Source organism: Pristiophorus japonicus, chromosome 21, assembly GCF_044704955.1.
Source record: "Pristiophorus japonicus isolate sPriJap1 chromosome 21, sPriJap1.hap1, whole genome shotgun sequence".
NCBI classification, from domain to species: Eukaryota; Metazoa; Chordata; class Chondrichthyes; family Pristiophoridae; genus Pristiophorus; species Pristiophorus japonicus.
Window position 1 is genome coordinate 2,714,843 of NC_091997.1, and position 26,370 is coordinate 2,741,212.

Genomic DNA, 26,370 nt, shown 5'->3' on the forward strand with positions numbered 1-26,370 from the left:
TAGTGGAGAAACCAATCTGTGGGTCATCTTTGCTCTCCTGGATGATCCTTGAATAGCGGGTGATTTTGGAAGGGGCGAGTGAGGCCCGATAACACTTGATGTGGTCTAGCTAGATAGGATGATGGATGGCTGAACCCATTATGCGCCAGATATGCTCAAATCTGCTTGGACTTGGAGTGAAGATGGGGGCCATGCCAAGGGAACAACTAAGACAGGGGAGAATGAAAGTTTTTCTGGCAAAAGGGGGTCAAAGGTTGAGATGAGGGAGTGTTTAAGCAAATCAACAAGTGCAGAAGTATTGTGGTGAATGGAAATCCAAAGGCTAGGTGCAATTGGTTTAGTAGTGCAATTGTAAATGACTTGGGGAAGAGTTTGCAGAAGGAAGTGGGATTGGAAGGGGATGAGAGAACATGGGTAGTGAGGGTTACAAGGAAATGGTCAGAGGTGGCCTTGTCAGTGATCATCATCATGGGAATAGAGAGGTCGTGGGAGATGGCAAGGTTGAGGGGATGGCTGTGAATATGGATAAGAGAATTTATATTGAAGGAGAGGTTTAGGGAAGATAGAAGGTGTGGTCAGGAGAAAAAGAGTAAGGAGAGCTGAGAAGGAGATTGAAATCATCAAGGCTGAGGAGAGTCGCTCAATGCAGAATCTGAGGGAGGCAAGGAGGGAGGTTATCTCAGTGAGGTGCTAGGATGGAACATGGTGAGGTACTCAAAGGAATAGAGATAAGGGGGAGCAACCAAGGCATAACTTGGTGATATAAGCTGTGAATAATACACATCACAAAATGTTCGAGCTTTGTAAACTCCTGACAATAGCAACTGGTGCTGGTTCACTTTGCATTCCACCATTTTGGCACCAATGTACAAACTGGCAGTAATGCCAAATACAAAACGTTAAAGAAAAGCTCATCGTCTCGTGGTACGCGTCAATTCAGGTGCAGCGCAGAGACTTACATTCCTTGGACATGCCAACTTCCAGGCACTTCTGCAACCGGCAGTACTGGCATCGATTGCGGGTGACTTTGTTGATGATGCAGTTCTTATCTCGGTGGCAGGTGTACACCATGTTCTTTTGGATACTTCTTCTGAAAAAACCCTGCGCAAAAACACAGAAGGAGAAAAATATGGTACTGATCTTGACAAACACACATTAACATATTGCACAACATTAAATCCACATTACAAGGTAGGAAACAAGTTCCTTCAATGGTTCAGTTGAAAAAAGATATCAGAAGATCTCAGCTTCAAATCTTGGTTTGTGCTGTTAGCTGATCTCAGCCAGGGTTGCAGTTAGGATATTAGAATTAGCCTTAGCAGCCTGGGCTAGGGGAGGGAAAATCAGCCAGGGTTCCTACTTACAATCGCTGTTCAGTGACTCATGTATGTGGATGAAAGGTTAGGGCAAGATCGGGCTCAACTGTGGAAGCTCTCCGTAGTCAAATAGCTTACCAACATTCACTGTTTCTGGTTCCAAGTAAAGAATGGTCATTGTACACAGAGCCATACCCCAAGAGGAGAAAAATGCAGGGAATGTTAGAAGAGGAAAAGAAGCATGAAAGGGTTGCACCACTGAGTGACAGAATGCGGACTCACTCTTACAATTATCCATAGGATGAGATACCGAGTGAAGACCAGAAAAGCCATCTTAGAAACTTCTTGCTCACCTCAAGGTGAAGAGCGACACTGGCAGAGGCCTTTAGAACAGGCTGCATGTCAGCCAATATAGTATGGATATTTTCCTAAGCACAAATAACTGAAGTGAATGGAAATGAAAACTGACCAGGGCACTTACTCTTTATCCATCATCATCATCATAGGCAGTCCCTCGAAACCGAGGAACTCTTGCTTCCACTCCAAAAAGTAAGTTCTCAGGTGACTGTACAGTCCAATATGGGAATTACAGTTTCAAGGAGGCTTTGAGGGTGTCCTTAAAACATTTCCTTGCTTGTCTGCCGTGTAGGAGTTCTGAATAGAGCGTTTGCTTTGGGAGTCTCGTGTTGGACATGTGGACGATGTGACCCGACCAATGGAGCTGGTCGAGTGTGGTCAGTGCTTCGACGCTGGTGATGTTGGGCGGATCGAGAACACTGATGTTGGTGCGTCTATCCTCCCAATGGATTTGCAGGATCTTGCGGAAGCAGCGTTGGTGGTATTTCTCCAGCACTTTGAGGTGTCTACTGTATATGGTCCACATCTCTGAGACATAAAAGAGGGCAAGTATCACTACAGCCCATAAGCTTGGTGCTAGATTTGAGGTCCTGGTCTTCGAACACTCTCTTCCTCAGGCGACCGAAGGCTGTGCTGGCGCACTGGAGGCGGTGTTAGATCTCGTTGTCGATGTCTGTCCTTGCTGATAGTAGGCTCGCGAGTTAAGGAAAATGGTCCACGTTGTCCAAGGCCGCGCCGTGGATTTTGATGACCGGGGGACAGTGCTGTGTGGCGGGGTCAGGTTGGTGGAGGATCTTTGTCTTACGGATGTTTAGTGTAAGGCCCATGCTATCGTACGCCTCAGTGAAGGTGTTGACGATGGCTTGGAGTTCAGCCTCTGAATGTGCACAGACACAAGCGTCGTCTGCGTACTGTAGTTCGATGACAGAGGATGGGACGACCTTGGACCTAGCTTGGAGGTGACGAAGGTTGAACAGGTTCCCATTGGTTCTATAGTTTAGGTCCACTCCAGCGGGAAGCTTGTTGAGCATGAGATGGAACATTGCAGTGAGGAAGATTGAGAAGAGTGTTGATGCAATGACGCAGTCCTGCTTGACCTCGGTCCAGACATGGATTGGGTCTGTGGTGGATCCATTGGTCAGGATCACAGCTTGCATGTCATTGTGGAGCAGGCGGAGGATGGTGACAAATTTTTGGGGGAAGCCGAAACGGAGGAGGACGCTCCATAGTTCCTCGCGGTTGACAGTGTCAAAGGCCTTTGTGAGGTCAAAAAAGGCCATGTACAAGGGTTGGTGCTGTTCCCTGCACTTCTCCTGTAGTTGTCGCGTGGTGAAGATCATGTTCGTTGTACCTCTTAGTGGACGAAATCCGCATTGCGACTCTAGGAGGAGCTCTTCAGACACAGGGAGAAGGCGGTTGAGGAGGATTCTTGCGATGACTTTCCCAGTGGCCAACAGCAGGGAGATTCCTCTGTAGTTGCCGCAGTCGGACTTGTCCCCTTTTTAAAAGGTGGTCACGATTCCAACATCTCTGAGATCTCCCGGCATGCTCTCCTCCCTCCAGATAAGAGAGATGAGGTCATGCATTTGTGCCACTAGTGCTTCTCCGCCATACTTTAGTGCCTCAGCAGGGATTCCATCTGCTCCTAATGCCTTGTTGTTCTTGAGCTGACGGATGGCCTTTTCTACCTCGTGCAGGGCTGGGGTTTTGCTGAGATGGTGGCGGGTAGCATGCTGCGGGATGGAGTCGAGGACACTCGTGTCAAAGGCAGAGTCTCGATTAAGGAGATCTTCAAAGTGTTCCTTCCAGTGGGCTCTGAATGTCTCGGTATCCTTAATGTGTGTCTCCCTGTTCTTGGCCAGCAGTGGGGTGGGGCCTTGTGTGCTTGGGCCGTAGATGGACTTGACTGCGGTGAAGAATCCTCGCACGTCACGGCTGTTGGTCAGCTGCTGAATCTCCTGTGCTTTCTCCACCCACCATCTATTCTTTAGGTCCCGGGTTTTTTGTTGGACTGCTGCTTTAAGTTCAGAAATGCCCTGCGCTTGCGGTTTATTAGCTCCTGGATCTCCTGGTCATTCTCGTCAAACCAGTCCTAGTGTTTCCTGGTTGAGTGGGATTATGAGCAAGATAGCGGATGGGATGGCAGTTCCATAGGGAGCTCTCCCCGAACAAACTTCCCCCTTCCCCCTGGCCATCTGCTGCCATCCTTCATCCTTCTCTCCCTCAATCTCTCTCTCTCTCCCCCCAGTTTACTCCTTATAGCTATCCAGTGACTACTGCTGAAAAAGCATGTGGATGGATGTTGGCAGGCTCAACTGTGCATTTGAAAGGCCACCGACATTCACTGCCAAGCTCACATGAATACGGCTTGAGATTTGTCATAGGAAATGTTGTCAAAAATCGTTGCACATGTGGATAAGATTGAGGAAATCACACTCCTCGAAAGCTAGGACAAAGTAAAACTGACTGACAGGTCACCCTCTACTCCTCGGTATTTGCAAACTTGCTCAGTTAGTGGATCACTGTAACCAGACAGCTGAACATCACTGAATTAGGGGAAAACATTTACTCAAAGCAGGTGTTCAGTCACCTCTCCCTCCCAAATTTAATGCTGGCTTCTATTTTTTCTCTTCTATCTAATCTTGTTCAAAAACGGTGTGGTTTTAAGAATGATGCTACCTATTAAGAAAATCGTGCTCATCATTGCAGATTTTAAATTCTCATTATTTGGCATGGAATAACAACTTGCGACTTAACATAATAAAATGCCCCAAGGCACATCACAGGAGCGTTACAAAACAAAATTTGATACCAAGCCATATAAGACGATATTAGGACAGATGATCAAAAGCTTGGTCAAATATGCAGGTTTTAAGGAGTGTCTCAAAACAAGAGTGGTTTAGGGAGGGAATTCCAGAGCTCAGGGCCTAGGCAGCTGAAGGCACAGCTGCCAATGGCGGAGCGATTAAAATCGGGGATAGCACTCCCATTACACATCACCAGCCTTAACGGAGACTACTTGGGTGAAGTACTGAAGGACACTCAGCCCTGTGGAGCTGTATGTCAAGAAGGAATCAATAGTGACAGAGGAGGCGAAGACTTGGGTGATAAAACTGGCAAAAGAATATATATAAAAGTCTCGAGTCAAATTCGAATTGGGTCAATTGACTTTGGCAAGAATACTGATATTCTGAGGAAGCAGGTCTAAGTGACACTGAAACCACAAGCTTTGACATTTCAAAAAAAAACATTGACCTTAATCAAATTCTTGGATAGAAAGCAGGCACATTTATGAATGACAGTGAGTTTGCATAAGAATAATTGGAGGGAAAAAAAATCAATATAGCATCTTTGAAATATAGCATCTAGCACTATGACATACATAAGCTAAAATACAAGAGGTCACAGTAACCCGATGGCTACAAGGTAGAGACTTGCCAAGGTAACCTGAGATCAGGCATCTGTCAGTTGCATCTCATCAGGCTTTCCTTTGAGGGAAACATTTGGCAGAGGACCTGGAGCAGGTCTCCCATCCACCCTATTGGCCAGAGTATCCTCTGAGGGTCCTTGAAATAGGAAGGAGCGAACTTACAAATTAAAAAATAACATTAGAATATTTTACTCTGAGAATATCAGGAATTAAGACATGCACTTTAGTTTCAAACGGCACTGTGCTGGTATTATATATGGAAATAGGTGAGTATTTGACATTCAAAAAGACAGGAGATAAATTTGAGGGCTTCACTCACAGTGCAGAGTCCCGTTCAATAGGAACACTGATCAGAAAAATGGGTGTGTTGGTCAGCATACCTGATCCTTGTTAAAGTGCAACATCCCCACCAACACCTGGGATTCCCTGGCCCAAGACCACCCTAAGTGGAGGAAGAGCATCCGGGAGGGCACTGAGCACCTCGAGTCTCGTCGCTGAGAGCATGCTGAAATCAAGCGCAGACAGCGGAAGGAGCTTGCAGTAAACCAGACTCCCCACCCACCCTTTCCTCCAACCACTGTCTGTCCCACCTGTGACAGAGACTGTAATTCCCGTATTGGACTGTACAGTCACCGGAGAATTCACTTTTAGAGTGGAAGCAAATCTTTCTCGATTTTGAGGGACTGCCTATGATGATGATGATTAGCAGAGCTCCATGTTCAGTTCTCTAATCTGTAGTCCTGTTGAGCAAAGCTCTGCAGTGCGAGCCTGGCCTGATAAAATGTACCGCTCTCGGGCCCAAAGGAGTCCGAAATTACTGCAGTACTACAGGTCTCTGCCACATGGTAAAATAATGGTGATCCATACTAAGTAATAAAAACTGCTTCTGTCTTTCTTTGTAATTATATCTGGTTTGAATATGTGGGAATCTTGGGGCATGGTTGAATAAAGTCACTCTGGGATAATTCCTACCAACTGAGTAGTGGCTCCATGGGTAGCACACTCGCCCTCTGAGTGAGGAGGTTGTGGGTTCAAGTCCCACTCCAGGGACTTAAGCACATAAATCTAGGCTGAGGGAGGTGCCGTCTTTCAGATGAGATGTTAAACCGAGGCCCCTTCTGCTCTCTCAGGTGGACGTAAAAGATCCCATGGCACTATTTCCAAGAGCAGGGGAGTTATCCCCAGTGTCCCTGAATCAACATAACAAACACAGATTATCTGGTCATTACCACATTGCTGTTTGTGAGAGCTTGCTTGTGCACAAATTGGCTGCTGCATTTCTGACATTACAACAGTCCGGTAGTCGTCAAAGGCGCTATATAAAGCCAAGTCTTTCTTTCTTTTACATACATTGGGTCTCAGCACAGGCAAGTCTCCCACTCTCTCAACTATTGGCTGGCATATGGCATTAGAGGCACGTGGGGGGGGGGGGCACAAATAGTCAAAGTAGCTCTGGATAGAAATAAATGGTCATTTAAATGTACTCTTTCCTAACTCGTGCAACAATTTAGCATCCCACTGCACTCCAGCCCTAAATTTTTCTCTCTTAGTCTCCAACCTCCTGCTCCAAGAACAGCCCTCTGAATAGGGTTACTACCTGTCGAGACAGACCGGTAATTTCCAAAAGGTAAACTGAATATAAAGTCTCTAATGTGGCGACATTAACTATTAATGGTGGAAAGACTTTGTGAATTTTCACCATTGATGTAACAAATCTCAGAACTCAAGGCATGATCTCACCCGCTCCTGTCTGGTTTCAGACTTGGCAAAACGTGGCAACCTGCCTCTGAAAAGTCCATACATGAGACACGGGTTTTAAGTAAATTGCAACTCTAAGGTTGCTTTTATATTGCGCAGGACCTGGGTTAGTGTCACTGATCCCAACACAAGGGTGTCGCACAGGTGATGGCAACCCCAAAGTAAACTTGCTGAATTTGTGCTTTGTGGTTGCCACAAGTTGTGCTAGTTCCATGCGGCCTTATATAACAGCTCAACCCAATATAACAGCAGCTTACAGCTCTCCCCAGCAATACCCAGATCTCCATTAAAGACAGATTCTGCAGTCTGATTCCTTAACCCATGCAGGAGAAATACAATTCTTGAGACACAACTGTTTTTGGGAGGCACAGGAAATCAGATCAAACAGTTCTGACACGGCACATCTTGTTCAGAACGTAGAGTTGGAGAAGTCACTAATTGGAGGCATCAAGTACGCAACAAGCAGCGTCAGGACTTTCCAGCATCTCCAATAATAAACGTCATTAATACTTGGGTACAAGACAGTTGGACACGAGTGAGCTCTCATTTTGAGTCACTGATAAATGTAACACACAGTAATGCAAATGTAACCTTCAAAATAAAGTTGCATACCAGGCTGAAGCAGTTTCCAAAGATTAAATACAAATCTGACAGTCCATTTAATATCTCAATGCTGTTCCGGGGAGCATTTCTAAATCTTTTTTTTCTTGGTTTAGCCTCTCACTTGTTGACGCCCCAGCAGCTCCCAGTTCAGCCTGGCTTCCAAAGGGTTTTACTTGACAACAGTTGATGCAGCTATTTTGGTAATTTTAAATGGTTGAGTATATGAATAGTTAGCTTTTAAAAAAACATTTTCAGTTATTTTCTATCTAATCAAAAAAAGTTTTTTTTTTAAATCTTGAGATATTGCAGTGCTACAGCTGAGCTAGAGAGGGATAAACAGTGAGAGTTCCCATCTCTTCTGCAATCTATTGATTCCTGTCGGAAAGTGTATGATAGTTGGTAAGAATAGGATCAGGCTTGGTTGGGATGCTCTCATGGTCAATTCTGCAAATTAATGGGGACACAGCTCTAGGGACTAGTGGAATGGCTACAGCTGGGGTTCACCTGCTTAATACCACTGTCTCTCAGGACAGCAGCACAGGCCTCTGGCCCTCCCCCCTCAGTATCACATCAGTAGATTATGGGGGAACAACACCAGGTTACCAGGAACAAGCTCCAGGGACGTCTGCAGGAGCGACTGAGAGGAGAGCTTCCTCCATTTAACGAGCTATTTTGTAAAGCATGAAACTCGTGAGACTAGCCCTCAGATTGCACCTGGAAGAAACATTACAATCGGTGATAGAAAGGCACATGTAGCCTCCCTTGAGGAAATAATAGGTCGGCTTGTGTTCACTTTGAACTTCATTCAAATAGAGTGTGCACTGGCTTTGCACTTTTGTTATTCATGGAATTTAGAGTTATACAGGAACGGTGCACTTATTTGGTCCTGACTTATTCAGTCAAATGATGACTATTAGCATGCTCATGTCGTGGCAAGGAGCGTTGATGTATTGTCACTTTGTAGGATGGGTACGGGATTGAGGACATGTTCCTTTATTTGCAAGTGGGGGAGAAGGATCTTTAAAGATTAAACAGAAGAGAAGACGTCAGTTATGAGATGTGCTCTGATACCCCTTTCAGAAGTCACTGAGTCCTCTGAGTAAGGGTCATTATGATGTTCTCCTTCATGTAGTTCTGGCTCCAACAGAGCTTGGACTATCTCACCTGCAATGTCAAATGTCCAGCCCTTTTTGTATGGCCAAGTTGCGCAGGGCACAGCAGGTTACAACTGCATGTAACACACAATCTTGAACAATTGTGTAGAACCTCTCCTGAACTGTCTAAGCAGGAAAAGTATCCCTTTAAGACCCCGATGGTCCTCTTGATGACCAATCTAGTAACAGTGTGTGCCTTGCACCAGCGCTCCTTTGCTGCTATATAGGCCACCCTTAGTGGGAGCAGGGGGTAGGCTTTGTCACCTACAAGTCATTGACATGATTTTATTCCCTGGAGAGGTCAGGGAGGACCGAATTTTGAAGGACGAATGATAACTTCCAGAATATCTGGTGTTAACAATCGGGATTCTTTGCATGCTGTCACACAATCTGTACAATACACACAATCTGTGCAATGCTGGAGTAAAAGCCCATCCTGTTGAATGGATTTTCTGCTGCAGCTCACAGAGCAACATGGGCACCATCAATTGCATCCTGGACCTTGGGGAAGCCAGCAACCTCGGAAAATTGGATGGCCCCCATCTCACTGCTGCCATGTAATGCCAAAGGTGATGAATTAGCCAGCTCTTAAAGTGCATCAAGTTGCCTGATGAATGCATGTATACACTGCAGCCTGGCTGACATTACAGAGATCCTCTGCACACTTCTACAGATCGCTTCACTAAGACCCTCATATGACCTGTATTGCCAATATATACATCGAGAAGTGGGATATTTTGTGGGCTGCATCCACCTTAAAGGCTGCCTTCCAGCATTGAAGCACTGACCACACTTGATCAGCTCCGCTGGGCAGGCCACATTGTCCGCATGCCAGACACGAGACTCCCAAAGCAAGCGCTCTACTCCGAACTCCTTCACGGCAAACGAGCCAAAGGTGGACAGAGGAAACGTTACAAGGACACCCTCAAAGCCTCCCTGATAAAGTGCAACATCCCCACTGACACCTGGGAGTCCCTGGCCAAAGACCGCCCTAAGTGGAGGAAGTGCATGCAGAAGACAAGCACAGGCAGCAGAAAGAACGTGCGGCAAACCAGTCCCACCTTCCCTTTCCCTCAATGGCTATCTGTCCCACCTGTGGCAGGGACTGTGGCTCTCGTATTGGACTGTTCAGCCACCTAAGGACTCATTCTAAGAGTGGAAGCAAGTCTTCCTCAATTCCGAGGGACTGCCTATGATGATGAAAGGCTGCCTGACCTCCCTTTGCTCCATCCTATGCTGCTCCTCCCTCATGATAATAGCATAGAAGGGTTAGCACATAGGGAATTGCCAGACCTGCTACTGAAAAGCCCTCACTGTGGTCTCACCCTGTTCACAGCAGCGAGAAGCAAGTACAGGTCTGTACAGACAAAACGGCAACATTTACAAGTTAAACATTTACGTTCAGACTCAAACTGCTCACTTCCACCTGTCTTACCTGAAGCTGTCAACAACTGTGCCATATAATTCACAGTCGAAGTTACCCTGAGTGCTTTGTGAGTGTAAAAGCAGGAAACTCAAAGCTACAGTGCCTCTAGCCCTCATTATAACATATCCAAATAAAGTCACTCAAGACTAGCGGACGGACCATGGGAAGGGCATTTGCAAGGAGAGGTTGATTTTCAAGCGGAAAAGCAGTGTTAAAAGCTTCTGCACCTTTTTCCTGCCACAAAACCCAGATTATGCGTTGAAATTACGTGAAAAATGGCATGGAAATTCTCCCCTACCATATCTTACAAAGGATGCTAGAATTTTTGGGGGAAAGAAACAGAATGCTCTGCTAAAATTCCTATATCTCTTCTGGCTTATTGTTACTCATGGCTACAAATTTCTTTCTCTTATTCGTTTGCCTTTTATCCCGCTCTATAATTCATGAGGTTCACCTTTCTAAAATGAATTCAGTATCACTGATACTATTCACCAACCTGATACTAGGTTTAGAAATTCCTCCCCGAGTTGAGGACTGCTCCTGTTGACAGATCAATGACCCCATTTCCCTTCAAGCCTGCACTGCCCCTGCCGACTGCAGTAGACGAGTTAACTTGTGCTTGTCCAGCAAGTTCACATGTACTCACTATTTTTAAAAAGTTGCATAAACAATAGGTTTGTTTCTAAATGCCAACCAATCATGTGCCTGATTTGGAAATACCACTGTAATACAATTTGAAGCATCAAATGACATGCAAACAATGACTACTTGCATCTATATGGCATCTTTAATGTGGAAATACATCCCAATGTGCTTAACAGAGGCATGAGAAGAAATGAATGCCTAATTAAGGAGAGACTAGGTGGGGTAACCAAAAGCTTGGTCAGACTTAGTTTGAAGGAAGATCTTAAAGGAGGAGAGGAAAGTAGAGAGGTGGAAGGGTTTAGGGGAAGAATTCCAGAGAGTGGGAACTTGGCAGAAACAAAATATATTTTGCCAGTAATCCCTGCTGAGTAGTCTGTCTGTGCTAGCATACATTATTTGGCCTCTTAAACATTATGGGCCCAAGTTTCCACATGATTCGCGCCTGATTTTTAGGAGCAACTGGTGGAGAATGGACTATCTTAGAAATCGCAATTCGCCACATTTTTTTTCTGCAGTTCTAGTCAGGTAGAACAGTGCTACTTTGGAACAGAATTTTTTCTTCAAAAGGGGGCGTGTACGGCCACTGACGCCTGATTTGAAAGTTTCCACAGTGAAAATGTACTCCAAACTAAAGTAGAATGGAGCCAGTGAAGATTTTTGTAGAACTGAAAAAACCTGTTCTACACATTAAAAAATCAGGCGCAGGTTACAAATTAGGCGTCCAGAACGAGGTGGGGGGGTGGGGGGAAGGGAAGTCATTAAATTCTATAATAAATCCTTATTTATACTTATACAAATATTATACAAATAAATCCAACCTGAATAAACATTTATAAGCCAAGAAAAGATTAAATAAACCATCTTCCTACCTGTGTGAAAGTGCTTCAGGCAGGCCTTTCGGGACCGAAGGCTGAACGGGCCGGCTCGAGACTTCGGGCAGGGCCCGTCCCCAGCACCAGATTTACAGGTAGGTGGTGTCGGGTCAGGTCGGGGGGGGGGGGGGGGGGGGAAGGGAGAGAGAGGGGGGGAAGAGAGGGAGGGAGAGAGAGGGGGGGGGAGAGAGAGAGAGAGGGAGAGAGAGAGAGGGATGGGGGGAGAGAGAGAGAGAGGGAGGGGGGGAGAGAGAGAGAGAGAGGGGGGGGGGGTGGGGGGAGGTCAGGTCGGATCCAGTCCGGGAGCGGGAGTCGAGTCGGGTCGGGGGGCGGGTCGGGTCCAGTCCGGGGGGGGGGGGGGGGGGGCGGGGAGCGGGAACAGGAGCGCGGGTCGGGTCGAGTCGGGGAGCGGGAACAGGAGCGCGGGTCGGGTCGGGGGGGGGGGGGGGCGCGGGTGTCGGGTCGGGGGGGGTGGGGGAAGCAGGAGCTGGCCGTGGGAGGAGCCTTATTCACGCAGCCCCAGTGAGGCCATTCAGCCAGGGCTAGGGGCTGCGTGCTTCAGGCCCCTCCCACACAGTTTCGGGTGCCTGGAGCTACTGCACTTGCGTGCCCACTGTAGCGCGCATGTGCAGAGGTCCCGGCACTGTTTTCAGCGCAGGGACCTGGCTCCGCCCCCTCACAGCTCGTGCTGGCTGCGCCGAGGGCCAGAGGACCTGCAAGTAGGTGGAGAATACCGAGGATTTTTTTAGGCGCACTTTGTGGCGCGAAAAACGGGCGTCCAGGTCAGGACTGCGCCGTTCTAGGCGCGTGTGGAAACTTGAGCCCATTATCACAGAATTCAGTAAGTCAACCTTTATGTAAACTCCCCAAAGACCTCAGTTGGTAAATGCAATGAGTAGCTGAGCCATACAGAGCAGAAGGTTCCAGATTTAATTCCTGATTGTTAAGAATTGGTTGATGTCAGCCAGTGTAACAGCTGGGGTGCTACAACTGACCTCAGGCCAAGGGAGGGGAAAGTCAGCCATGGTTCCTACTCGGATTCCCTCTGAAAGTGCCCACGTTTCCTACATTACAACAGTGACTACACTTCAGAAGTACTTCATTGGCTATAAAACACTTTGAGACGTCCAGGGGTAATATAAATCCAAGTCTTTCTTTCTTACATGTGAACATTGGGTGACAGTAGGATAAAACATTGCTATAAAACAGATAGTAAGAGCTTCTATAGGTATCTAAAAAAAGAGTAGCTAAAGTAAACGTTGGTCCTTTAGAATTTGAGACAGGGGAATTAATAATGGGGAACAGGGAAATGGTAGAGACTTTGAACAAATATTTTATATCGGTCTTCACGGTAGAAGACACTAAAAACATTCCAATAATTGATAAGCAAGAGAAGGAGGAACTTAAAACCATCACTTTCACGAAAGAAAAAGTACTTGGTAATATAACGGGACTAAACGTGGTCAAGTTCCCAGGACCTGGTGGCTTGCATCCCAGGGTCTTAAAAGAAGTGGCTGCATTGGGAAAATGTTGGAGTCCATTATTAAGGAAGCAGTAGCAGGACATTTGAAAAAGCATAATACAGTCAAGCAGAGTCAGCATGGTTTTACGAAAGGGAAATCATGTTTGACAAATTTGCTGGAGTTCTTTGAGGATGTAACGAGCAGGGTGGATAAAGGGGAAACAGTGGATGTGGTGTAATTGGATTTCCAGAAGGCATTCGATAAGATGCCACATAAAAGGTTACTGCAATAGATAAAAGCTTACAGGGTTGGGGGTAATATATTAGCATGGATAGCGAACTGGCTAACTAACAGAAAACAGAGAGTCGGGATAAATGGGTTATTTTTCGATTGGCAAATAGTAACTAGTGAGGTGCCACAGGGATCGTTGCTGGAGCATCAACGATTTAGAAACATAGAAACATAGAAAATCTATATTAATGACTTGGATGAAGGGACAGAGTGTAACATAGCCAAGTTTGCTGATGATACAAAGATGGGTGGGAAAGCAAGTTGCGAGGAGGACACAAAGAATCTGCAAAGGGATATAGACAGGCTCAGTGAGTGGGCAAACATTTAGCAGATTGAATATAATGTGAGAAAGTGAGAGGTTGTCCACTTTGGGAAAAATAAAAAAGCAAAATTATTTAAATGGAGAGAGATTACAAAATGCTGCAGTATAGAAGGACCTAAGGATCCTTGTGCATGAAACACAAAAAGTTAGTATGCAGGTACAGCAAGTAATCAGGAAGGCACATGGAATGTTGGCCTTTATTGCAAGGGGGATAGAGTATAAAAGCAGGGAAGTACTGCTGCAACTGTACTGCGCATTGGTGGGACCACACCTAGAGTACTGCGCACAGTTTTGGTCTCCGTATTTTAGGAGGGATATACTTGCATTGGAGACAGTTCAGAAAAGGTTCACTAGGTTGATTCCGAAGATGAGGGGGTTGACTTATGAATAAAGGTTGAGTAGGTTGGGCCTATACTCCTTGGAGTTTAGAAAAACAAGAGGGGATCTTATTGAAACATATAAGATAATGAGGGGGCTCGACAAGGTAGATGCAGAGAGGATGTTTCCACTCGTGGAGGAATCTAGAACTAGGGGCATTGTTTAAGAATAAGGGGTCGCCCATTTAGAACTGAGATGAGGAGCAATTTCTTCTCTCAGAGGGTCGTAAATCTGTGGAATTCTCTGCCCCAGAGAGCTGTGGAGGCTGGGTCATTGAATATATTTAAGGTGGAGATTTTTGAAAGATAAGGGAGTGAAGGGTTATGATGAGCGGGCAGCGAAGTGGAGCTGAACCCAAGATCAGATCAGCCATGATCTTATAGAATGGCGGAGCAGGCGCGAGAGGCCTACCCCTGCTCCTATTTCCTATGTTCCTATGCTATGAGGTTCTATTTCTCAGTGAGGCTCAATACCTACGGTAGAGGAAGAGGAAAGAAAACTGGCAAAAGAAAACCTCCATCTATGTGGAGCTAGTGCAATATGTATGGTGTAGCACAGGAAAATGAATATAAATTCTATAAAGAAAGATGATGGTGTGAAATGCATGCCGATGGCTTGTACCAAACAGTTTTTCCCGGGGTGTGCGTGGTTCTGCCACCTAAGTTATGGAAGACAAGTAGAAAAACCTCCACGGAAATGCACCCCCGTGACATTATCTGTGCTAATGGGAACAGACAGACAAAAACGTGATGGTGAATCAACCTGGTCTGCTAGCAGTTGGTATCAACAGCATTGGCACTGGATGGTAACAACTGCTCATTTCCTCTTTTCACTGGTATTTAGGTGGTGGCTTAACAATAGAACTAGGTAAAGTGAGGGTTGTAGGAAGCGAGATCATTGCAGTGAACCAATGACATTATATTCGGTAGACCATTGGACAACCACAGTTCTCTTCACCAGAGTAGGCTCGAGGGACCTTATGGCCTACTCCTGCTCCAAATTCTTATGTTATGTTCTTGTGTAGAGTCTTTCCTGTTGGGCTGCTACATTTTGACACAAAGCCCTTAAGTTAGGAAAGGTCCCACTTCTGTTTGCTTTCCAGTGATCTCTGCTGAAAAATGCACACGTGTAGCCATTGGGATTATGTCAGGATTCAACTCCACTGGGATGCTACAGTCAAATAGTCTGCCAACACCCGTCCAGGTTTTCACATGAAGAATGGCCACCTGGGCGATGTCCCCGATTGTGGCCACTGAAACATAAGACAGCTCGTTCAAAGAGAGGAGAGAAAAGTGGAGTGGAAAAACTAAAATAATCTGTTAGATGCAAAAAAGCTGGAAGACCAGGACACAGCACATTCCAGACAGCACACATTAAACATATTTTCTTACTCTTCAGACATTTTATGTGAAATCTCTGCATCTAAACAGAATGGCAGTTTTATCCTCCGAGTTGCTAAGTTGTTTTTGCCAGTACCAATGCTGATGTAGGGAGCCCAATATTGAGTTTCAAAATGAACAAGCCAGTTATACTATACTGTGTCGATGCGGAGCAGTTTTAGTTTCATAACGGGGCGCATTGTGTGGGATAGCTCGGAAGTGAAGTCGGCCAGGTTTGTCTTTGCATCGGCTGCTATATAACAGCTAGTGGTGCAAAGTAAACTTTCCCAGGTGGTTGGCTGGACTGCCGAGGACCTTTTCTAAACTGCTTAATGTCAGCAAATGGACCGGCTGTCCCGTTGGAATTTTGGTTAGATTAAAAAAATGTAACTGGAACATCAGTAAGTAGAGCTGTGCACCTGCGTGTATTCTGCTTTGCCTGCCAAACAGTGCTGTCGTCAACATCATAACTTGGGTCTGGTGGATCCATGCTCTCTAAGTATGTGCTGTCTCAAAAGGCTCTTGTATTGTGCAAAGGGGTTCTTGAGAAGCAACACTCAAACACCTGGGGCCTGTGTGGCCTCTTTTCCCTGTTTATTTTACCTCCTGCCACTGTTCTTAATGAAGACCTATTGAAAGCTGGATTTCTGTTGATGAAGGGGAGGATATATCGCTCCCTACTTTTACTTATAAAGGGAAACTCGACAACTCATAGCCTCAGAAAGATTGGGTTGGGTTGTTTATATTTACGAGAGCAGCCAATGGCCTCCAAGAATATTGCGTTCCTCCAATTCTGGCCTCTTATACATCCCAGATTTCCTTCACTCCACCATTGAAAGCCGTGCCTTCAGCTGTCTAGGCCCTAATCTCTGGAATGTTCTCCTCTTTTTTTCTTCCTTAAGATGTTCCGTAGATCTATTTCTTTGACCATCTGTCTGAATATCTTCTTATGTGGTTGGTATCAATATTTTGTCTGATAATGCTCCTGTGGAGTGCCTTGGGACGTTTTACGATGTTAAAGCTGCTATGTAAATGCAGGTTGTTGTTGTTGCCATTCCCTAACCTAATTGAGCCTGCAAACCATTTAGCATACGTACCACAAGATATGTGAATCCTTTCCCGGGGAGACAGAGAGGTTAAAGTATGAGCGCATCACTTGGCTCAATGAGGCTGCTTCTCGGAAATGTGGGCCGTAGATATTAGGCAGTCATGGCCAACGTAGCCGTGATTTCCCAATGTGTGTGACTGGCAAGCAATGATCCCCACCAGCAGCATTAACTTGGAGTAGCAATCTGCATTCCTGCCTATAATTTCAAAGTGCGTTGACCTCATTGCAGACAGCTGTTTTTAAGTGTATTGTTGATAGGAGCAGATCCTTGTAAATCTGTTAGACAGCTGTATTGAACATTTTCTTTAACAAATGTATTCAACATAGTTATTGATAAATTATAGCTACATTCCCACTGCACCTGTGTATATAAACATAAAGGCAATCCGTTCCAGATAATTATCCACCTGATCCAAGCAGAATTCTCACCAAAGCAAAGATTTCCACTGCACCAAATATCTTCACATTAATTTCCATTGTATTCAACCTTCTGATCCACAGCTACTACCCAAATTGACATAAAATGTTGTCAGAGTATTAATTTTCCAACTGTTCAGCACATTATATATGGTTAGCCCACTCCACTGCCAAATTTCTCCTACACACTGCATCATATTTGAAAGATGTATTGTCAGCCTTTTGAGAATTTTGGAGCCAACAGCTCCAAACTGTATCTGCTGCAGCACAAACTTTCGCAATGTGGTTTTTACAGGTTTATCTTTTTCCCCGACCTCTTCGAAAGGCACCAACTCTTGCCGTGGTACAGTTTCATAGATGCCAGCAGTCCTTGGTGCCTCGACCAAGTAACCATTCCTTCATGCGTGGGCCTAGACTGGAAGTTTCAGCAGGCTACTCGATTGTCGATACCATCACAGCCAAGTCTGATCCTGTTCTCACTCAACATCCAAATGTGGACTTTTCAAACAGGGAGTCTGCGGATAGCAAATCAAGACTGGGAACCTCGGTTGGTTCTGCTCTTCATAGCCCAGGAGAGCTACAGATAATTGTTAGCAGCCAACTGCCTTCTTGGCCGAGATCACCTAACTCAGCACAAACCCAGGAATTGAACCGTTTTTTTTATGCTTCAGTTCTATGTTGGCGTTACCAGCTGAACCATGCAGGGCAAAATATTTTTATTTTTATTTTTTAATTGCTTGTTGATGCAAGCTTAATCAGGGCGGAGGTTATTTGCATCCTTTGTGGCTAAAGAGATAGAAGCAGATTGGCAGAATTCATTTTCATGGACTTTTAAAATTGAGTGCGTTTGTGATGTCGTAAAGAAGATGTCATAACTTTTGTATGAAATACAAGATTTTATTTAAATTGAATTTGGATGTAAATGAATTAAACACAATTGGGCTGTGGTACATTTATAGATCGGTTTGTTTATTTAGAATATGCTGAAGTCTAAATTCAAAATATCTAGCAACTAGCCTGCATGTTGCATCGTATTCAACTGCATACTTGCGTATATATATATATATTTATTTTTAAAACTGGCATGTTGGTGACATACAGAGATCTAAAGGATTTTGTGCAAACTTTTCAGTCGGAAAAGAATGCCAAAGTTCAAGTTTTCACTACCTTTAATTAACTTTAAGATAGCTTTTAAAAGTTTCTTTATAGACCAATAATCACAGTGCCATTATTATGTTGTGACTAGTTTTCTGTCAGACACAGGTTTTTATTTTACATGACTCAGAGGCACAAGCACTACCACTAAGCCAAGGCTGACACGTATGGCTTAGTGATACACTGCACAGTGACTTTACTCACTAGGTCATCAGGGGACTGTGGTGGTAAAATCATGATAATAGGCCTCACATTGGGCTCAAGTTTAGGCCTGAGTTGCTCCTATTTTTTTGGGAGCAACTAGTTTAGAATGGAGCATCTTAGAAATTGCAATTCTCGGTATTTAGTTTGCTCCAGTTCTAGTGAGTTAAAATAGTTTCATTTTAGAACAGATTTTTTTTTCAAAAGGGGGCGTGTCCAGCCACTTACGCCTGTTTTGCAAGTTTAGGCAGCGAAAACTTAATCTAAACTGACAGAATGGAGGAGGCGGAGAGGAGGGGGAGGGGGGAAGGAGGCGGGGGGGAGGAGGGGGGAGACTGAACGGGAGGGAGGGAGGGGGGCAGCTGAACGGGAGGGAAGGGGGAGGCTGAGCGGGAGGGAGGGAGGCTGAACGGGAGGGAGGGAGGGGGGCAGCTGAACGGGAGGGAAGGGGGAGGCTGAGCGGGAGGGTGGGAGGCTGAACGGGAGGGAGGGAGGCTGAATGGGCCCCGCCACCGCCGACATTTCGGGCAGGCCCCGTCCCCAGCGAGATGCCGGGCGGGTGGGCCCCACCGATGACGTGGAGGGGAGAGGGGGACGAGGAGGAAGGGAGGAAAGGCTGAGAGGGGAGGCGGGGTGGGGGGCAGGGAGAGGCTGAACAGGCTGGGCTGCAGCCACTGACACTTTGGGCGGGGCCCACCCCCAGCGAGATGCAGGGCAGGCGGGCCCCGCCGATGACGTGGGTGGGGGGGGAGGGGGGTGTGGAGGAGAGGAGGGGAAAGGGCTGAACGGGAGGGGGGTGGGGAAAAGGCTGAAAGGGAGGGAGGGGGGGGGGAGCTGAACGGGAGGGGGGCGGCGGAGGCTGAACGGGAGGGGGGGGTTGCGGGGGAGAGGTTGAACAGGAGGGGGGGGGGATGGTGGGGAGCTGAACGGGAGGGGGGGGCGGAGGCTGAACGGGAGGGGGGGGTTGCGGGGGAGAGGTTGAACAGGAGGGGGGGGGGGGATGGGGGGGAGCTGAACGGGAGGGGGGTGGCGGAGGTTGAACGGGAGGGGGGTGGGTTGCGGGGGAGAGGTTGAACAGGAGGGGGGGGAGGGGGAGCCCGATCTTCACCAGGGGAGTTCATTTGACCAGGGCTAGGGCCGCCGTGCTTCGGGCCCCTCCCACGCAGCCTCGGAGGTGAGGAACTACTGCATGTGCGCGCGCACTCTAGCGCACATGTGCAGAGGTCCCGGCACTGATGATCCCTTGTACTGTGCCACGACGAGCACGAAGACCTCCTGAGGAGACCGGAGAATCACAAGATAAGTTTTCGCCGCCCTTTTTATTCCAGAAAGTTGGCATACCTTATGGAGGTGCGCCGTTTTTACAGAGGGCGGAAACTTGGGACCTAGAAGGAAAACTTGTGGCTTCCTTGGACAACAGTTTTTTTTTAAAAACTCTCAGCCATTTGCTAAAAGATTTGCTATTTGTTTAAAGTCTGAAGATGGATTTTGACATTAAAAAAAAATGAAGATTATTTTGTCGTGATTGTTGTTAATGTGTTTCTAATTATATTTTCTAAAGGGTTAACTCCCAAAGAAGCCATGCTGAAACTATTCTCCCAAACAGCCTCTCTGCGACTGATATCAGAAGCTAGAGGTCTCGGTGCAGGTTTGAACCACAGCCTCCAGTACTAGTATCACAGGATACAATGAAATGAGCTTCTGACGAAAGGTCATTGACCTAAAACGTTAACTATGTTTCTCTCTCCACAGATGCTGCCAGACCTGCTGCGTATTTCCAGCATTTTCTGTTTTTATTACAATGAAATGAGGTTACGTATCTCTAACCAGTGCTGTCAAATTGCAAGCATTTACGGATTGTTCATTTCAGCTAGAACATTTGCATCAGCATGAAAAGGACACAAAGTGCAGATACTGCTTTTCCCATATTTTAGTCAGGAGGTAGGTATTACAAGATGGGTTCTCCAACACAATGAAGGCTGTTTCAAATACTTTGGTGAATGCTTTGGAACAGTGCAATCTGACCAACCTTTGCATTGATTTCAGTGGTCTTCACAACAGATAGTCTCCTAATACAGACGCAAATGAGATTCCTTCGGTTACTGTTAATAGGGGATTGCTGTGCTCTGCTGATAGTCTTAATACTTATTTTACAGGAGGAAATATGGCACAAGCAAATTAACCAACCTGCTTGCCATTATAGATAGTCTGCTTTTGTGATGACCGGGGGGCAGTGCTGTGTGGCATGGTCAGGTTGGTGGAGGACCTTTGTCTTACGGATGTTTAGTGTAAGGCCCATGCTTTTGTGCGTCTCGGTGAAGACAGCACTGCCCCCAGTCATCAAAATACACGGCGCGGCCTTGGACAATGTGGACTCGGCAGCCTACTATCAGCAAGGGCAGATATCAACACAAAGTTCAACACCACCTCCAGTGCGCCAGTGCAGCCTTTGGTTGCCTGAGGAAGAGAGTATTCAAAGATCAGGACCTCAAATCTGGCACCAAGCTTATGGTCTATAGGGCTGAAGTGATACCCGACCTCCTATATGGCTCAGAGACATGGACCATATACAGCAGACACCTCAAATCGCTGGAGAAACGATGTCTCCGCAAGATCCTGCAAATCCCCTGGGAGAATAGACGCACCGTCAGTGTTCTCGATCAGGCCAACATCCCCAGCATCGAAGCACTGACGACATTCGAACAATTCCGTTGGGTGGGCCACGTTGTCCACATGACCGACACAAGATTCCCAAAGCAAGCGCTCTACTCGGAACTCCTTCATGGCAAGCGATCCCCAGGTGGGCAGAGGAAACGTTTCAAGGACACCCTCGAAGCCTACTTGATAAAGTGCAACATCCCCACCAACACTTGGGAATCCCTGGCCAAAGACTGGAGTGAAGGAAGAGCATCCAGGAGGGCGCTGAGCACCTCGAGTCTCATCGCCGAGAGCATGCAGAAAACAAACGCAGGCAGCGGAAGGAGCGTGCGGCAAACCAGACTCCCCACCCACCCTTTCCTTCAACCACTGTCTGTCCCACCTGTGACAGAGACTGTAATTCCTGTATTGGATTGTACAGTCACCTGAGAACTCACTTTTAGAGTGCAAGCAAGTCTTCCTCGATTTCGAAGGACTGCCTATGATGATGATAATCTGTTTTTGTACATTGTGACTTTACAGTGACCTGAATATATAATCTTTCCCATCATTAGAAATAACGAGTGGTAGTGAAAGTGGGGGGACAGGCAGTCATTGCTGATGCCGGGCTGCCTAGTCAAAGCTCACCTAATCACCAGAAATGGTATGGGGCTGGTGCAGGAGGGCGACGGCAGTGAAGAGTGACATCATCAAGGTCCAGGTTGGCGATTGGAGCGTGGGCAGATACAGGCGAAGGAGCGGCGAGAGACTGGAGAGGGACATGATCGGGGCCCAGGAGAGGTGTGAGTTCGGGGCCAGGGGCACAGGGGCAGCACGGGCCAGCCCACACTACGATATGTGTGCGCACTAGGTTCGTGCAGCAGAGCAGATCTCTAGTCGTCTTGGATAACCCTTGCCAGTAGAATAAGACCTAGCTCTGTCAAGCCCGTGTGGTGGCTGGCTGGCAAAGGCCACCACACGTTAAAAAAATCCACACACAGGCATCTTCCACCCTTCAGGATGTAGTTTGGGATCTGGAATATTAGGTCTTTCATTGAAACACCTGTGAACGCATCCTTTTTTGGCGTGGAAGCAAGTCATCCTCGCTTCGCGGGACTGCCGATGATGAGGACCAGAAATGGGAGTTTTGCTTGCACTCAACAGTATGGTCCTACTCTCGCGATGTAGAAATCTGAGGACGGAGCAGCAACTGATTTCAACTGGCACGGTCACCTTTGAGCAATTTGACCGGCAAGAGGACAAATTACAGATTACACAGGGAGTTTACTACATTTATATTTTCAAGCCATTTTTTTTTCAGTTGCCAGCGACGGAGATGGGAAAGTCTGGATCAGACTTCTTATTCTGTTGTCAAGGTCAATCTCTTGACAGGTGATCACTTTTACAAGACTGGTCCTATTAGCTTTTCCTCGCTGTAAGGATGCAGCACTCCATTGCTGTCAAGAACTCTATTCAAGCCTAACCAAGGACAACGGAACCTGGAAAGCTAACATAATCAAGTCTGAATAATAGTCACAAACTGGGTATTGAGTTTGGGTCCAATGAACACACGCGTCCAGCACTACTGATACAGCTACCGGCAAATGAAGGTCACTTTGGTTTAATAGGTTTAACAGCAGTTCATCGGATGTATATAAATATAACCAATGACCTTAATTACAGTGCTTCAGGATCTACTGGCTTAAAATTTATCAACACTCTGAATCAAGACTGGCTATGAGGTAACCATCCGTCTACAAATATTCAGGAAAGTCCCGTGTAGTATCAGGGGTGGGTCAGATCTGGGTAAGAGTCTGATAAATGCAGACACTAAACAAATGGTCATCCTGTATTGCCACCAATAATTCAAACTTCATGGCTTCACCTGACTTAGGAACATTAGCTTTGTATCTCCAGCATTGCTAAGCTGCCATACTGTGTCTAAATATATACAGCTCAAACCTATGACACAGTTGACCTGTGGCATGGAATGGTATAAAAGCCAATTATCCTGCACTTCTATTTAAAATACAAACACATCTTTACATAGATTGCAACCCTTGTAATACAGTTAATTATAAGCAACTCTCTGGAATCACCACCTCCCTTTCTTCCTTCTAAGTCCCTGATGAAAACACTTCTGACCAAGCTTTGTTTCCCTTCCCAATCTTTCCTTCTCTGGCTCTCCATTCATTTCCCTCATGCCTCTGTGAAGCACCTTGGGACATTTTTCTATGTTAAAGGCACTGTATAAATACTACGGTGTAACATCCGAAATCCGTTCGGGGGGGGAGGGGGGGTCGAGGTCGGGGGGTCGGTCGGACCGCCGGAGGTCAGGGGGGAGGTCGGGCCGAAGCCGGGCGAGTCGGTCAGGCCGCCAGAGGCTGGCGGGGGTGGGGGTCCGTCAGGCCAAGATCAGGGGGGTTGGTCAGGCCGCCGGAGGTCGGGTCAGGCCGATGAGGTTGGTCGGACCGAGGTCGGGAGGTGTCAGTCGGGCCGAGGTCGAGGAGGGGGGGGGGGTTCGGTCGGGCCGAGGGGGGTCGGTCGGGCCGAGGTCAAGGGGGGTCGGTCGTGCGATGTAGGTTGTTTTCTTTGGGAGGGGAGGAAAGTATGCCATTCAAGTCCAACTCTTGGATCAATCAAGCAGTTACACTGATCGTGCCTGTTGGTTCGATCACCTCACATGCATTGCGGCCAAAGAGGGTGAAAACCAAAGGAAAGAAAGTTACTAGTAATTTATATATATTGCAGATCTTGGACCACTATCAACTATCAGAGCGCTCTAAATATAAATGTGAATTGTAGTTTACTAGATTTTCCAGTGATTTGCACTTGTGTTTTCGCCCCGGAGGCTGTTTTAAATACTTTGGGACGCAGAAAAGTTGAGCCGGTGCGCAATGCCCCTGGTTGCTCGCTTTGAGTCCCGCCCTGCCCATACGTCCTGCAGCGCACCTGCTGGGATCACCTGTGAAAACGGGCGGTCCAACTGATACCGGCTGCAGTGAGGTAATGCCAACCTCAGGTAAGTGTGATTGTTTATTCTTTTAATTTTTTTTGCACTTTATGTTGTGGTGGCATGGGCTATGTATTGGGAATGTTTTCGTTGTTTTTTTTTCAGGTTTCTTTTTTCTCCCCAGGCCTCTCTTAGAGCGCTCCAGGGCCAGCTGTTTAGCTCAGGATTTGCCCATGCTCAGCCGGCCTACCTCCCTTAGCGCTCTGCCCCACACTCGGGGCCCAGCTGACCAATTTTGATGACTGAGGCACAAACTGTTCCCGGGCACAAACTTCACCGCCCCAAAATGAGCAAAGCCGAAAATCCAGCCCTATATGTGAATTGGAAAGTGTATTTTGTGAATTGGAAAGTGTATTTTGTGAATTGGAAAGTGTATTTACTGACTTAAGAAGGTTTACACATAGCATCAAAGGACAGCATTTCTGAAGAGTTTCAGTGATACTCAACTCTCCACAGGGTAACAACCACCCATTTACTATATTGTAGGAAAGCGCCCAATGCAGCATCATGTGTTGGTCCAAGGTTGATCTGTCAGAAATAGGTAAAAGTCTGATTCCAGAAACTAAAAACGGTCACTCCATCTTGCCGCCAATAATGCAAACACCATGAACTTTAACTGACTTAAGAACATTAGCTTTGTATCTCTACCAGTTCATAAACAGGACTCCATTAACACTTGTTTGTTTGGTCTGTGATGTCCTGTGAAACACAAACATATTACAGTTGACTCACGATAAACACATCTCCAATTTAAGCTGTCAATACCAACGTAACAAACCACTTCCATTCACTTCCGTTACACAAAGCACAGCATTTTTAACATTACTGCTTCCCACTGATTCATTATGTCTCACAGGGATTCCTTACTCAGCTGAGTACAAACTATATATTTTTGTTTCTCCCAGACACTGCCCTTTTGCACGTACTGTAGTATACTCGGCAGAGATCAATTCATACTTCACCCGTGTCATATGGGACATGACTGGAGACAATGCTCTTGTTAAGCATCTGTCTTCATGAACTGAAATCAAAAGAGGGGTAAAGACAGAGAACACTTTGGTGTTTGTTTTATGATAACATACAATTTTTATTTCAAAGTATTTTGGATTCTTTCTTTCCTTAGTTATTAGGAATATACCTTAGGTTTCTTCATCATATAGTTTCAAGTGACTCAAATGCACATGTTGGCATCAAGCTTTGGGCAGCAATGTGGCCCAAATGCCACGGTTCAATTCATCACAATATTGCTTTCAAACTGATGAAGCATCTCAGATACCTTTGAAGCAGTTTCTTTATTTCTACTCCCAATTTGTATTATCTTGGGCTTTTCTTTTACTGTTCCAGGTAAATTTACACTTACACTAGCACAGTGCCATCTGAAATGCTTAATATTTCTATTGTTGCCACACAGCCAATGGCAGGCAACCAAGTTTCGCTAACTTTGTGCATAGTGCCAGTTAGCAGAAGTCCCACAGCAATATTCTTCATGGCTGCTGTCTTCATTTTATTTATTTTAACCGCCAAGCCACACCTTTTAGTTAGCACTGGATCATACATCCACTTTACCATCCCATTTAAGGTGTATAAAGCTGATGAATTGAGCACTTTCTCCATGTTTTCTCAGCTGTTAAGAACTGACTTATATGAGGATTTTGCTTGGTGAGCACTGGTTTCTTGTCCAAGTGGTAATTCTTCATGTGCGAGTCAAAAATGAATGCAGGCAGGCTAATTGACTGTAGGGGTTATCACACCCAAATTTGATCCTGTCCTCAGCAATGTCCACACATGGATATTTTTGAACAGGAACCAGACAATGGTGATCAAGAGTGGGAATTAGCTATTTTTTCCCCTCCCTTCATCAGCCATGCTGGGGTCCATTGTGGAATCCCAGAGTTCAGATCAGCTAATTTAACATGTTTCTGGTCTGTATGCCTCACAGCAAGCGGTACAATTACTGACTGAGCCACTGAGGAAGAAACGCTTGTATTTAGAGCTGTCAGCCCCAAAATGTCAGCTTGTTGAGACTATTACTGCCAGCCTTGGATCAGTGGTAATACTCTCAAGTACTGGTAACGGGGAAAATAGTGGGACTGAGGAAAGATAAATCTCCAGGAAATTATGCTTTCCACCCCAGAGTATTAAAACAAATAGCTGAGGAAATTGCAGATGCGCTAAGCTAATCTTCAAAGCTCTCGATTCGGGAATCGTGCTGTTAGATAGGAAATATGGCCATTATTTAAGAAGGGTGGGATAGAGAAACCAGGTACCTACAGGCCTATTAGTTTAATGTCAGTTGTGGGGAAACTACTAGAATCTAAACTTGACTTGTGTAGAAGATTGAGGGGTGATCTGATCAAGGTGCTTTAAATGTTACATAAGAATTAGGAACAGGAGTAGGCCATCTAGCCTGCTCCGCCATTCAATAAGATCATGGCTGACCTGGCC

General features: G+C 46.2%; 1 protein-coding gene across 20 annotated transcripts in view; it reads right to left on the minus strand.

Annotated features, from left to right (window-relative positions):
• The window catches only part of raraa (retinoic acid receptor, alpha a), a 634,542-nt gene that overhangs the window by 63,571 nt on the left and 544,601 nt on the right, over positions 1-26,370 (minus strand). For all 20 annotated transcript variants that reach the window (XM_070864263.1, XM_070864259.1, XM_070864257.1 and 17 more), the window contains one exon: positions 960-1,101. In XM_070864263.1, coding sequence (XP_070720364.1) covers positions 960-1,101 — 142 coding nt within the window. The remainder of the gene's footprint in view (positions 1-959; positions 1,102-26,370) is intronic.